The 12,612-nt window shown below is 38.3% G+C and overlaps 1 protein-coding gene across 2 annotated transcripts in view; it reads left to right on the forward strand.

The window, feature by feature from the left end:
• The first annotated feature begins 320 nt into the window (after nt 1–320).
• LOC144055118 (phospholipid-transporting ATPase ABCA1-like) overlaps nt 321–12,612 on the forward strand; it is a 34,217-nt gene continuing 21,925 nt past the window's right edge. Inside the window, exons 1-8 of one of the 2 annotated variants that reach the window (XM_077570826.1) lie at nt 321–506; nt 2,903–3,011; nt 4,569–4,662; nt 5,415–5,556; nt 5,847–5,965; nt 9,063–9,184; nt 10,392–10,583; nt 12,007–12,096. In XM_077570826.1, coding sequence (XP_077426952.1) covers nt 2,946–3,011; nt 4,569–4,662; nt 5,415–5,556; nt 5,847–5,965; nt 9,063–9,184; nt 10,392–10,583; nt 12,007–12,096 — 825 coding nt within the window. In that variant the 5' untranslated portion in view covers nt 321–506; nt 2,903–2,945. The remainder of the gene's footprint in view (nt 507–2,902; nt 3,012–4,568; nt 4,663–5,414; nt 5,557–5,846; nt 5,966–9,062; nt 9,185–10,391; nt 10,584–12,006; nt 12,097–12,612) is intronic. The other variant, XM_077570827.1, reaches the window with a different exon arrangement.

Below are 12,612 nucleotides of genomic sequence, written 5' to 3' on the forward strand. Positions count from 1 at the left end.
CCCTACCTTGCCAAAGACAAATTCATCATGCAACAACGGGTGTAGTAGCTTAATCAGTAGCTAATATTCTTAAATTGCAATTGGAAAACAACCAAACAGTAAATGTGTTATACTTTAGTTTTTTATAATGTATTTTACTTGTACAGTATCATTACAAAGCCCCACAATTGAAAGGCCATGGAGCCAGTGAGGTGACGCTTGCCCTTTAAGAAATGTTTTGACTGGGCACGTGCGCTCCTTATATGGGTTAGAGGCAGCTCGTGGTGACCGCTAGTTACCTCTTCTGCTGCTCGTTTCTGCTCCGCATTGAGCAGCGGTATAAAAACCGGCTGGGGGTTGAGCTACTGTTTGCATTGACTGAGACACACAGATGCGAAGCACCGCTACAGGCGAGGAATACCGTTTTTTATTTTTTGTTTTATTTCCGTTCATTTTTTATTGACTTGGACGTGTCATTCATTCTATTGATGAGAAGGGATAACGAGAGAGGATATATTCTGGATAAGGTTGGTGAGTTTGGACTTTTGGAAGATATTGTAATTGTCATTTTCTTTTACGTACCCGCAGTCAGCATACAATTGAATAGTTTATAATTTCATTTCGTTGCTTTAATTATTGTCGATGTCTTCTTCTGATTTTTTTTGTTTTGTTTAGCGAAAGACAATTTGTTTTGCCTTTATTTAAGTGTACCTATCGGACGTTAAATTTGCTTGTTATTACTGTATTCTGAAAGGACATATTTAATGAAATTTTGTTTTTAACGATGGCGTTTAAAAAAAATGCGTTGGTTCTTTCTTCTTTGTCAGTAGTCGATGTGTCATATTGTGATGTCAGTATCCTCTTTGCCGTCTGCTCCGAGTTGGATTATAATCAAGCTAAATGTTAATCATACACAAAGACTTCCGGTAAATTGCTTTCAAAGTAAACTCCTAATTGTTGCCTGTTCTAAAGCGACCAAAGGGACAACACGTTTTATATATTGCCTTTGTAATTTGTGGACATGAACTCAATCATTAATTAATATGTGTTTTTCCTCACAAACACGGCTTGACATCTTTGGTGGTTCATAGTGCAAAAGGTTGTGCATTTTTAGATGACATTCTTGTTCCGTTGTCTTCAGCAATTGATAACTTTTGTGTAAACACAAAGAGGCTGAATGTGTCCGACAGTAACCTCTCTTCAAAGCAGCAATTAACGCGCTTATTCAAGCGACTTAATCAAACGGGGGTGAATTTTGCCACGTTTGTCATTGTGTTTGTGTTTCATTGCGACTCTTAATGCTTGGGCATTGTTTCATTGACAACTGTGTGAGGTCAAAACAATATTGTGTTATAGGCTATATATTTTTAACCGACCTACTTTAATAACACGAACGCATTTTATTTTGTGTTTATTGTATTAATAATGTATTTTATTTATATTTGCATCGTTCTCTGTCTGTTTTTTATTTTTTATATTTTTTTAATAATACTTACATTTATTGTGGTTTTATTGTCACCGTGTTGTGATAAATGTTGATGAATGAAAATGAAATTAATATTTTGTTGAGATTAACTGGGTTATTATTATTATTAGAATCGTCTTGAACTCAGTGCTTTCCTGCGTGGGCAAATGTGATATGAGCTGGAATTGATGGTAAACAAGTATAGAATTGACAATTTTTGGGTTAACCACTAAGGGCGCTGTAGCTCTGCACCATTCCGCCTGAAGGCTCATTCATCAAAACACAAATGACCAGCGCCACAATCAATTAGGATTACGACGAAAGTATGTTCGACAAGTGAGTTGACCTTTAGATTCATGTAAGAATTTTAACGGTGCAGTTAAAAAAAAAAGTGGTACTGGAATAATTAGAAACACGTTGGCACGGTTAAAATGATGTCATGCTTTGTGGTTTACTCACATATGTTGTATGCATGTGAAAAACAATAAATAAAACCAATCGCGTCAATACAGGTAGCCTACAGTCCACAAGTACAGTACACCTGCTGAACTGAGATCCAATATAAGAGCTGTATCTAAAGTTCATCTTTCACAGGAAAAAAAATGCTCTACCACTATTATTGCAGCATGAGAAATGCACTTGGTCTGTTCTTCAGTAAATACTCTTTGAAGAACATCAAACATCTTATGTAAAGACAGAATCTTTGATGCAGCACTTAATAACACATTAGAGCTAATTTGAAGGTATACCTAATGAAGTGGCCCACGCCACTCACTTTTACATACAGCTTTGTTGGATTGGAAACTTAGGCGGATTTATGTAATGTAATAAAGAGCTAAATGTCTCATTAGAAGCACTCATTTTAATGAAATGCTTACAAATATTTCATTCTTGTGGCATGTGTCACGAGTTTTTCCCTTAAAATTGGATGACTCACTGAGGAAACAGAGATTAAACACCCACACAATGTCCAGAGGTCATTGTGTTGTTTGTTTATCCCAATGTTCCTGGTTTTTATAGCAACATTTTATGCATTCCAGTAATTTTACTTAATACACAGACGCACGCAACTGTGGGGGTGGTTTGTGAGTGTGACACAGTAATGTTATGGAATCAAAGTGGGTTTCAGGGAGAAAATAAAAAATACCTTTAAATTTGTTTCAATGGAGAAGGATTGACTGCTAAAATGTAACAACTGTGTTCATGTTCAGATCATGTAATACCAACAAAATGGATGAATCAGCTGATAAGGCTTTTCCACCAACCCCCAAGCAAATATTCAACAAAGTATTTTCTCCTGACCATGTTTGCGCATCCTTTTGCTCTTGCTGTTGTCCTACTGTGTCCCATCCAATCAGCTTCATCTCAGCAAGTGGGGTGACCAAATGAGCAGTATTTGTGCAAACATGAACCTTCAAATACACTCTGCTTGTATTTTTGTGTGTGTTGATTTGCAAGTGAGGAGCCGGAGCGTGCTCAGTGAGCTCAGGAAGAAAGCGTGATGGCGGTCTCCACTCAACTGGGTTTACTGCTTTGGAAGAACTTCACCTATCGAAAAAGACAGACTGTAAGCACAACAATTTTCCTACATTCTATTACATACAAAAGCTGTTCCACCAGTTTTCCTCCTGCCTCAATCTAGCACAAGCAATGTACAGGTCAAGTAGAAATATGACTTTATATTTTTATTGACTTGTCATGTCTGATTTTGTGTTGTTTTACCAAGCTTTAGGTTGGTAGTTAGTTAAACCAGGCATAGGCAAATAAATGTACCAAAACAAAAACAATTTCCTAATTGGAACAACAAATAGGTCAAGTGGTCAACAATAATAACACAAGTAGCAGCTTAATAAAAAAAATAAATGTGGCGATGCGGTAAATAACAAGACGGAGAGACAAAGGCAAATTGTGCCTCTTTTACTCGCCACACAAAACTGTCTGCTTACCTTACAAGCGACTAGCTACTAGACTAACTACTAGCAAGCTAGAAGCTAGCAAGCAAGATACTACCCTTCAACACTTTGTACTCTAAAAAATGTCATACACACACCCCTCCCTTAAAAGTACAGGTCCCTGGTGAATATCTAACCCTTGTGGGTCACCACAACAATATGATTGATTGTTTTATAGAAATACCTTAAATTAATATGGAACATAGCTAATGTTAGCATGTTGTAGCCCTTTAACAAGCATTTCAGTTTTGTCATATTATTTTTGCCATTTTAGGGTTTTTGCGGGAAAATCAAGGCCTTAATTGGCATTAGGATTTTTTTTAGTTTAATCTTTCAATATGTGAAAGATATTTTAACTTATGACAAGTAGGATTTTACTTGTGTTGGTAACATGCAATCATAACAGCTGACCCAAGAAAATGTCAATGTGATTTTAGTAAGGAGTCTGATGAGCAGATTTATGTCCTGTCGCAACTTTGGACAACAACTTGGACAACAAACAATGTGATGACACAAGTGCACGTCGGCTCAATTATCTAGTCACCATCTTGAGCAGCCTGGTGTCCACTCACTCAAAGTTATCTCAATCACATTCAGCAGTGGGCCGAAACACAAAGCTGACTTCTGTTTAAATGAAGTAGCGTCATTTGCATACAATAGCCCTTCATCCCTCCGTCAAGAAGCAACCTTTCCCCGAAGTGACGGCAGTGCCTGCTTCATTTTCAGCCCAGTGATTTTCAACAAAGAGATACAGTGAAGTCTCAGAGCGAATGTCTGTCTTGTTGATCCCTCCCAGCGCTTTTGGCGATTGTCTGCCATGCTGGTTCAGACTTAGCAGCCATATGGAACAGATGGGCAGAAAACCCAGAGTCTTTTAAACCCAGCAGACTTGTCTCGTTGTCGCCACTTATTAACCCATATACTTTACCACTTAGTCTCACGTTAGGGATGACTGCTGACCGTCTTCTCACACACACACACACACACACACACACACACACACACACACACACACACACACACACACACACACACACACACACACACACACACACACATTTTTTATTTCTTATGCACTGAAATAAACAGTCAAGTAAAGTGGTGACTGAGCACAGGTTTGCTATAAATTTGATGAATTTCCCATCTTCTCTGTTTCTTGCTTATTTTCTCAGATTCAGCTGCTGATTGAGATTATCTGGCCCCTCTTCATCTTCTTCATCCTCATCTCAGTTCGAATGCACTATCCACCGTACGAGCAGCATGAATGTAAGATATCCCGCCATTACGAGAATGAATAATGTTCTTCTTTAATCATAAAACAAGTGTTCAGTATTTGTTACAAAAAAACGTAATTGTAATTATGCTGGTTTAAAAATCGTTATTTGTAGGTATAATTAACTTATAGTTTCTTGGTAAAATCAATATTCTTGTTTTCTTATGCATGTTGTCTCAGTAGGATGTTTTGGATTTGTCAATATCTGCTTGGACCATTGGAACGTATGTTGGGGTCTTCAGGAAAATCCAATCATTAAATTGCATCAGGTCTCTTTCACCAAACTAATGTCGCACAGAAGTTTAAAAAAAAAAAATTATGTACAATAATGATATAATATCAAGTAGAAAAGATACTTGGGCACACACATTAAAGTCAATGAAGGCAGTGGCAACAAAATTAGTGAGCGGTCTTTTCAACAGTAAAGTCAGAGGGAGGGTGTTTTCTTTTACACACCTCCAGCGCACCTGACAATTTGGTGGCATAAAGTAGACTAAGCTTTAGACCAGCTGAAAGCAGGTCTAAGTTGTGGTGCAGGTGGTGTAAAGCTATTATGGTGAATTACATGCCATTTTATGTTGCCGTAAAGCACTCTGAATTGCCTAATGTACGAATTGTGTTATACAAAAAAAAAAAAACTTTACACATTATCTACTGAGCCTTTTTCATTTACATCTGCATTGTCTTTTGGATTGTAAAACTAACGTCAACAAAAAATAATGGCATGTTATGTGTACATTCTCAGGTCATTTCCCAAACAAAGCCATGCCTTCAGCAGGAACTCTTCCCTGGGTACAAGGAATCATCTGCAACGCCAACAACCCCTGCTTCCGAAACCCAACCCCTGGAGAGAGTCCTGGGGTTGTAGGCAACTTCAACGATTCTATGTGAGTGATGAAAATTACCTTCGTCCATATTCATAGAGTAGCTCAATGAGTGTGTACTGTATAATGTTAATCAGCAGAGGGATCCAATACAAGAGCAGTGTTTATTTTTGTGGTTGTACGGCCGCTTGCAGTCTCGTAGAACTGCACTGCAACATTCTCAAGGCCGTTTCTGATGTTGGTTGGCAGACATTATTATATAACACTCACAGTGGATGTCATTCATTAGTCGTTGACTACAAAGTCTCTATTTTGTCTCATTACGATTGTCTTTGTACCTATTACATTTTCAGAATCTCTCGACTGTTTCTTGATGCCAAGAAGTTCCTGCTGTTCACCCAGAATGATAAAAGTTCCGAGGGCTACCGAGGACTGCTGAGGGCCCTCCACAAGATGCAGAAGAACACCGCCCGTAAGGACCGTTTGATTATCAGCTCGTTTTGTTCTATATTTGTGTTTGACATGACCGCCTTACAGCTCACTGTTCTATTTGGATTAATAATGTGGATCACCAACACACACATTTCATTTATTGAGCCAGCTACGATGTCATAAAGCATTTGTTATTGACTTGACTTGTACTTTTTGAAAGTGTTCCTCTTTCAAGTAAAAAGCAGTCATTAATGAGATTTTTTGGGGGGAATAAATCATGGCTAATCAGTAGATTAACGAAAGGGGTGATGCAAAAATGAATCGAGTTGTAAAAGTTAGCAACATGTACAACAAAGTCAAGCTCTTCTGAGCTTGTTTTCTTATCAGTGTCTGACATGCTGGGGCGGGGTGGGTCCTTGCCTTTGCTATTGCGTGCCAATGGAGGAAAGACTTACATGTGTACCACCCTGACAATTATTGTGTAACCAAGACAAAAATCTGCACGTTGTCCCGACTTGAATGTTGACACTTCCTACTCGGAGGCAGAAGATCTCAATTGTCAGACAACGTTCAAGCGTTAAGTTTTTTATTTGGACTTTCAGAGCAATATCTAGAACGACCGTGATAGGAACAGATCCGCAGCCAATGGCCATGACCCCTGCTGCTGAGAAAGGTTGCGTTTCTAAGATAACGTCTTGTTGTTGGCTGCACTGGGCAGACTTGGTGCAGCAGTTTCAAATAAGAGAAAGTACTGTTTTGACTCAGCAGGTAAATAAAACATGTCGAAAGAAGAAAAACCTAGAAGGGTTTACTAAACATGTACTTGGTGGAGCTCAGACGTGGACAATTTAGAGTCCTTCATTTATCTGACATGTTTTAGGAGTGAGGGAGGAAGCAAAGGGAGAATATGCAAACTCCACACAGGAGTTGCTGAGCCAAGGTTCAAAACAGGAACCGTGAGGCAGACTGCCCAGCATAAAGACAGCCAAGACCACATAACAAGAGCCTGTTGTACTTTTACTAATTTGCCACTGAAATATGACTCCGATACTCATGTGATCAGTTTGTATCCATAAATAAATGCTTCGTTTGGAATGAGACCCTGATGGGGAGCAGATACAAAGTATTATGCAAGTAAGCATAACAGCAAGGCTTTTTGTTGTTGCAAACCAGCTGTTCTTTTTGTCCAGAGGTAGAGAACATTATTATGCAAGAGCCCTTGTAAGGCATAGGATACTCTCAAAAAGTCAATTATTACACAGTAGTCCAAGTTAGAGCATCACATTTACAAAGAATTGCAATTATAAATATTAATGCTTGCTCTTGTTTTATGTAATGCAGAAGTGCCAGTTATTGTGTTTTCCAGTCTATTTTGTTAACGGATACACATTCGTTATGACTTCATTGGGGGTTATTTGAACACTACAAAAACTGAAATCTTAAGTAAGATATAATTTCTTGAATATAACCTATATTTGCTTATTTTGTTCTGACAAGTTATAAAATGGTCAGACGAGATCATTCTGCTTGTTTTAAGGTACTTATTAATTATCTTATTTGATCAAGCAGTCTTGTCAACAGCTAGTTTTCAGTACGGTTTTCAGTGAGGCTTAAATATTTTCCACATTTTAAGATGACTAACTAACAACACAGGCTGTGAATTGGGGTTTCATATGTTGAATTTTGTTATTTTAAGATTTGGCATAATCTAGTAATAGGATAAATGGAAACAAATACAAGTATGAAAACAATCGGACAAAAGTGCAATATAGCTCTTTATTGTAAGTATTATTTTCTTGTAAAAATCATCAGTTTAAGTGCTGCTCCAGTTTCATGTTATATTTATTAAGCTCATTTTTCCTCTTTCCAGTAAAGCTGTGCATCATCTTTGCAACAATCAATTTTTAAATGTAGACTGGTGGGATTTAAACAAACTGCTGCCCCCCCCCCTTCTCACAGCATCACAACTTGTAAAGCAGAACCCAACCATAAAATGGTGAAATTTATTTCACTGCTCTTAAAGCTGTGTAGCAACCTGTGTTCAGTTTAGTTGTTTGTGGTTCACAATGGCAGTGGACCAGTTTGGTTAGCGATAGCATTTGTTGCCGAGGAGTGATGTTTGGCTTTTCAACCAAAAAAATAGTGCCACCGGAGTCTTGTTAAATAATATTCATGTTTAATATGGAGATTGCCATGTAATTTGCCACTTCCAGCATAACAAACAAAAACAAGAAACACATAGATTAGATAAAAGTAAGGCCTGGAATGGATCCATGCATCTCTGTTAACCACACAACCTCCCATTTTAATTAGCTTGCACTGTACAATCTTCTGGTGTCTTCTGTGCCCTTTGTCTGCCTTTATTTTCTACTGGGACACTGATTAGAGCCTATTAGTACTCCGTGGAGGTTCACCTCAGAGAATTAAGACAACCCATAGACACAAGTACACAATTTAACACCCAGTTTTTCACCTCCTCACTGGGTTCACGTTGGCTGCGGCAACCAGTTGTGTGTGTCTGTGTGTGCGTCAGAGAGGAAGGAACCATTTGGCAGGAAGTAGAGCAAAGTGGAATGGCCATAATTAACCTTTAGAGAGTGCAAGTCTCAGACCAAAGGGAATTTATGCGTGCAAGTAATCATGGAAGTGAGTCTGCCATTTGGAGAAGTTATTTGACATCTTTGGAATTCAGTAAAGTCACAAGTTATGAGAGCAGTTTGTTCCAGTTTATGTTAATCACTAAATACCTCCACTAGGGAGGTTTGTTTTTTGTTTTTGACATTTTAAGAATATCACTTTTGTGGAGTTTCATGTTAATTAATCTAAGACAGATTGAGAATTAAGCAGCAACTGAATATGCAGCAAATGTTTTAGTCATTTATTATGTCCAGTGCCTCATTCCAGATAAATTCCACCCTTACCAGAATGTGAATTACTCTTAAACTAGTCATCATAAAGAATGATTCCAAATTGTACAACGGTTTAATGACTGGAAAATTTGGTTACACCTGTCAAAGTCATTTTTTGGTTGGTTTTGTTGTTGGAATCAGATCAATATTTCTTCACATTTAAAAATGATGAATAAAAGACAGTGTTTGAGTTTTTGCTAATCTGATGTTTGCTTTTTGCTCTTCTAGGTTTCAAACTGAAGGACTTTTTAAGGGACAACGAAACCCTCTCCCACTTCTTGCATCACAACGCCTCACTTCCTCGCCACGCGCTAAAACAAATAGTGGAGGCCGATGTCAATCTGGAAAAGGTACAGTGTAGAATTTCTCGATTTTAAAACTATCGGTGACAATTGCTGTTGTTTTTGTTTCAAAAGTAAACAAGGTGTATAATATGTGCAGTCCTTTTCCCATGGGTGATCATAATAAATCCCTAGCCTCAACGCTCATGCACAAATCCAGTGACCTTGGCTCAGTGGAGACTGTTAAGCCCTTAATACGAGGGGGGGAAAACACTCGCGTGGGTTCAGATGGGTGCCGACTGTGGACACGATGATACCCTCTCCAATGGATTTTGCTCTATTTTAATTAAAATCTAAATAACAATCAGGTCTAATATTTGTATTCTCCATGACCACTGTCTGTTAATTAATCATGTCTTCTCATTGGGATGTCATCACGAGCCTGACAAAAGACACAAATAAGCGCACCGCACACACCTGCGCGCTCCCATTCATATCATTGATGTATTTGTTAGCAGCTTACATAAATTGATGTAGCAGTGCACCCACGCCAACCACAGCTGCTGAAATGACATCATAGAGGAGGGCAGGAGACATGTGACTGCTCCTTTTCTCCCACCCTCCCCCCATCGACTCCTCACGTGCAGACACAGAACTGCTGCGATGTGACTTGGCTCCACCCACCGCCGCCCGCAACCTACACTATATGTCTATTGATCAGTGAGGATGAGCTTCCAGTAACCTGGCAAGGTCATTACTCAGTACTCAAGGAGAGTCTTCATTTTTTGATTGACAGTCCATGGAAAAATCATAATAATTCTCCAAACACTTGTGCAAATCTAGACGACTCGTCACCAGTTTGGATTATTAACGCTCATGTTTACAGTATGTCAATAACACCTAGAGGACAATCCTATGTTTGTGGTGACACAAAACTGTGATAATGGGTTGTTGCTCTTCTGTCCACTGAACTGAAAACTTTTTAAATGATCTGGTTCACCTTACACGTTTGTTGGCAGTGGATTTGCATATTCACAGAATTATTTTATTTTTTTTAAATATTTGGAACATTTTCTTTTTTTTTTCTGGAGATTTTTTTTTACAGTACCCTATAAAATTTATGTTTATCAGTGTTTTTGAACATTTTTATTGTAGTAAAAAAAAAAAAGGGAAACATAAAAACTACAGAAAAAATATTCAAAACCCTAACCCTAACCCCAAAACATAAATAACAGAAAATAATCAATCTTGTCTCCTTTCTCCTTCCTGTCTCCAGGTTCTGACCAAAGGTTTTGGCTTTCATCTGAGAGACCTGTGTAACGTAACACCTCTGGAGGAGTTTGTGCATATTGCCGATCGCAATGTTTCCCGTCTGACGCAAGAAATCATCTGTAAGTCCTCCAGGGACTGGCTGAACAATGCCCAAAGCCATTTCCTGTCAAACTTGGACTTCCTCAAGCCGATCCGGGTAAGTATTTATTTAAAAGTGTGTTTTTGTTTAGCCGTATCTGTTAAGCAACAGTCAATAATCACATGAAAGTTTAACCCTCATATCTCGTCTGTCTTCCACACAATTTTTTTTTTTTTGGGGCTTCAACACCTGAGCTCACTTTCCTGACCAGTGTCACCTCTCCCCTACATTTGTTTTCCCAATAAAGTTGCCCTTTTCCCCTCCATACCTGTGTCCGCCAAGTGAGTCATGTGTGCTTTGGATGAGCAGAGGTGAATGAAATGTTCCGTACTGGTGAAGGCGGGTTCTGATATTTTCATGATGAAATCTCCCAAAGGAACAGAGATTGTGAATGTTCTTTAAACAACACTTGGAATCCTGTAAAGCATTTACTTAAAACACTTTTCTTTAAATGGGAGTTTTGCAACATTTTGATGAATAGAATAGAATAGAAAACTTTTATTGTAATGGTGTTAATACAAGAAATAAAATTATGGTAAGACAAGACCAAGACATGCAAGAACAGAGACACGCTTCCAGCAGCATGACAGACGGGAACACAAGAGGCCAAAGACACTGTGACCTGTTGTTCTTTCACAGCTTCCTGCTTTCCTTCCCCTTTTTTCTTAACCTTGTTTTTCTTTTCATCCCTAAAACATTGTCAATGATTTCTCTTTCTTATTTACACATAGTGGAAAAGTTACAAATATTTTATTTGATTAAAGTAGCTGTGTCAAGCATACGGCCCACGGGCCAGAACCGGCCCATCAGGCAGTCCAATCTGGCCTGTGAGGACAGAACACAAACTGCACATTTTCACTAAAATGAACTATTGGTTCAAATGTTTCTCACTGAAGGGCGCACTGACGACCACTTAAATGACATTCAGAAATTTTGCTGTTTGGGATTTGATGCAAAAATTTTGTGCTCAATTTTGTCATGAAATTTGAGGTTACCCTGCAATACGAGTAATCATTTGCACCCAAAAAACTTACATACTGGTCTGGCCCATTTTAGATCAAACTTGGGTGAAAGTGGCCCTTGAGTTGAAATGAGTTTGACATACCTGAATTAAAGAACTATAGATTGTAATTTTTTTTTTTTCAAATAACCCTCCCAAATTCGAGGTAAAAAATGAAGTCTTAGTCCCCATGAAAATGTTTTTGCAAGATGCCAATCGCACACCTAAGACATTTAATGGAGTTTACTGCTTAGTATTACTTGTATAATAATAATAAATTTTAAAAAAGCACAAAAACGTATGTTCTGGGACATTCTTTTACTGAATTTCTCAAATATTTTTTTTTTACCCTGTGGGCTAAAATGCATTTTGTTTGGTAAAAAAAAAAAAAAAAAGGAAAAATGCTTGAAAAATGTAAAGATTGTTTTCAAATAAAATAAAAATTTGATTGAAAGTAATACATTTATGTTCTCTTTACAGAAGGATGTAAAATCAGATCCCAAAGTTGTTCAGGAAGTCTCGGCTGCCACCGACTATCTTCTGGAGAGCCTGGGCGGGCTGGCCGTGGAGGTACGTGAACTACACTTGTACTCAATGTATGCAGACGCAGCATTGACACGTGAGGGACACATGAAATATTTGTTTCCAAAGGTCGGTCTTTAGTAGCATGCTCACAAAATAAGCGACTTTTTAGGAATTGGTAGTTTTGACCGGCAGGTTAGAGCTCATTTCATGCTTACGTTTGCACACACTATAACATTCTCACATGTTGTGATCCGCTCCTGCAAAATTGTGTACATGTGTCCAGACTTGGTTACGCTTCGAAGATTAATTTCTCAACTTGAGCTACCCTTTAATAAAGTAAAACTTTAATCGCAAGTCAACATATTTTAGAGGAACATTAACACGCAAACACAACTTGGATTTTTTTCTCACAAAAACCTCCTCTTTGGTCTCTGCTTCGCTGACGAAGCATTACAGTACAGCTGCGTGTGTGTGCGCTGTATGTGTGTGTGTGTGTGTGTGTGTGTTTCCTGTCTAATCAGCAGTAAGAACAACAAACTGTTTTTCTTCCCACACTGACTG

Source organism: Vanacampus margaritifer, chromosome 7 (genome assembly GCF_051991255.1).
Source record: "Vanacampus margaritifer isolate UIUO_Vmar chromosome 7, RoL_Vmar_1.0, whole genome shotgun sequence".
Lineage (NCBI taxonomy): Eukaryota > Metazoa > Chordata > Actinopteri > Syngnathiformes > Syngnathidae > Vanacampus > Vanacampus margaritifer.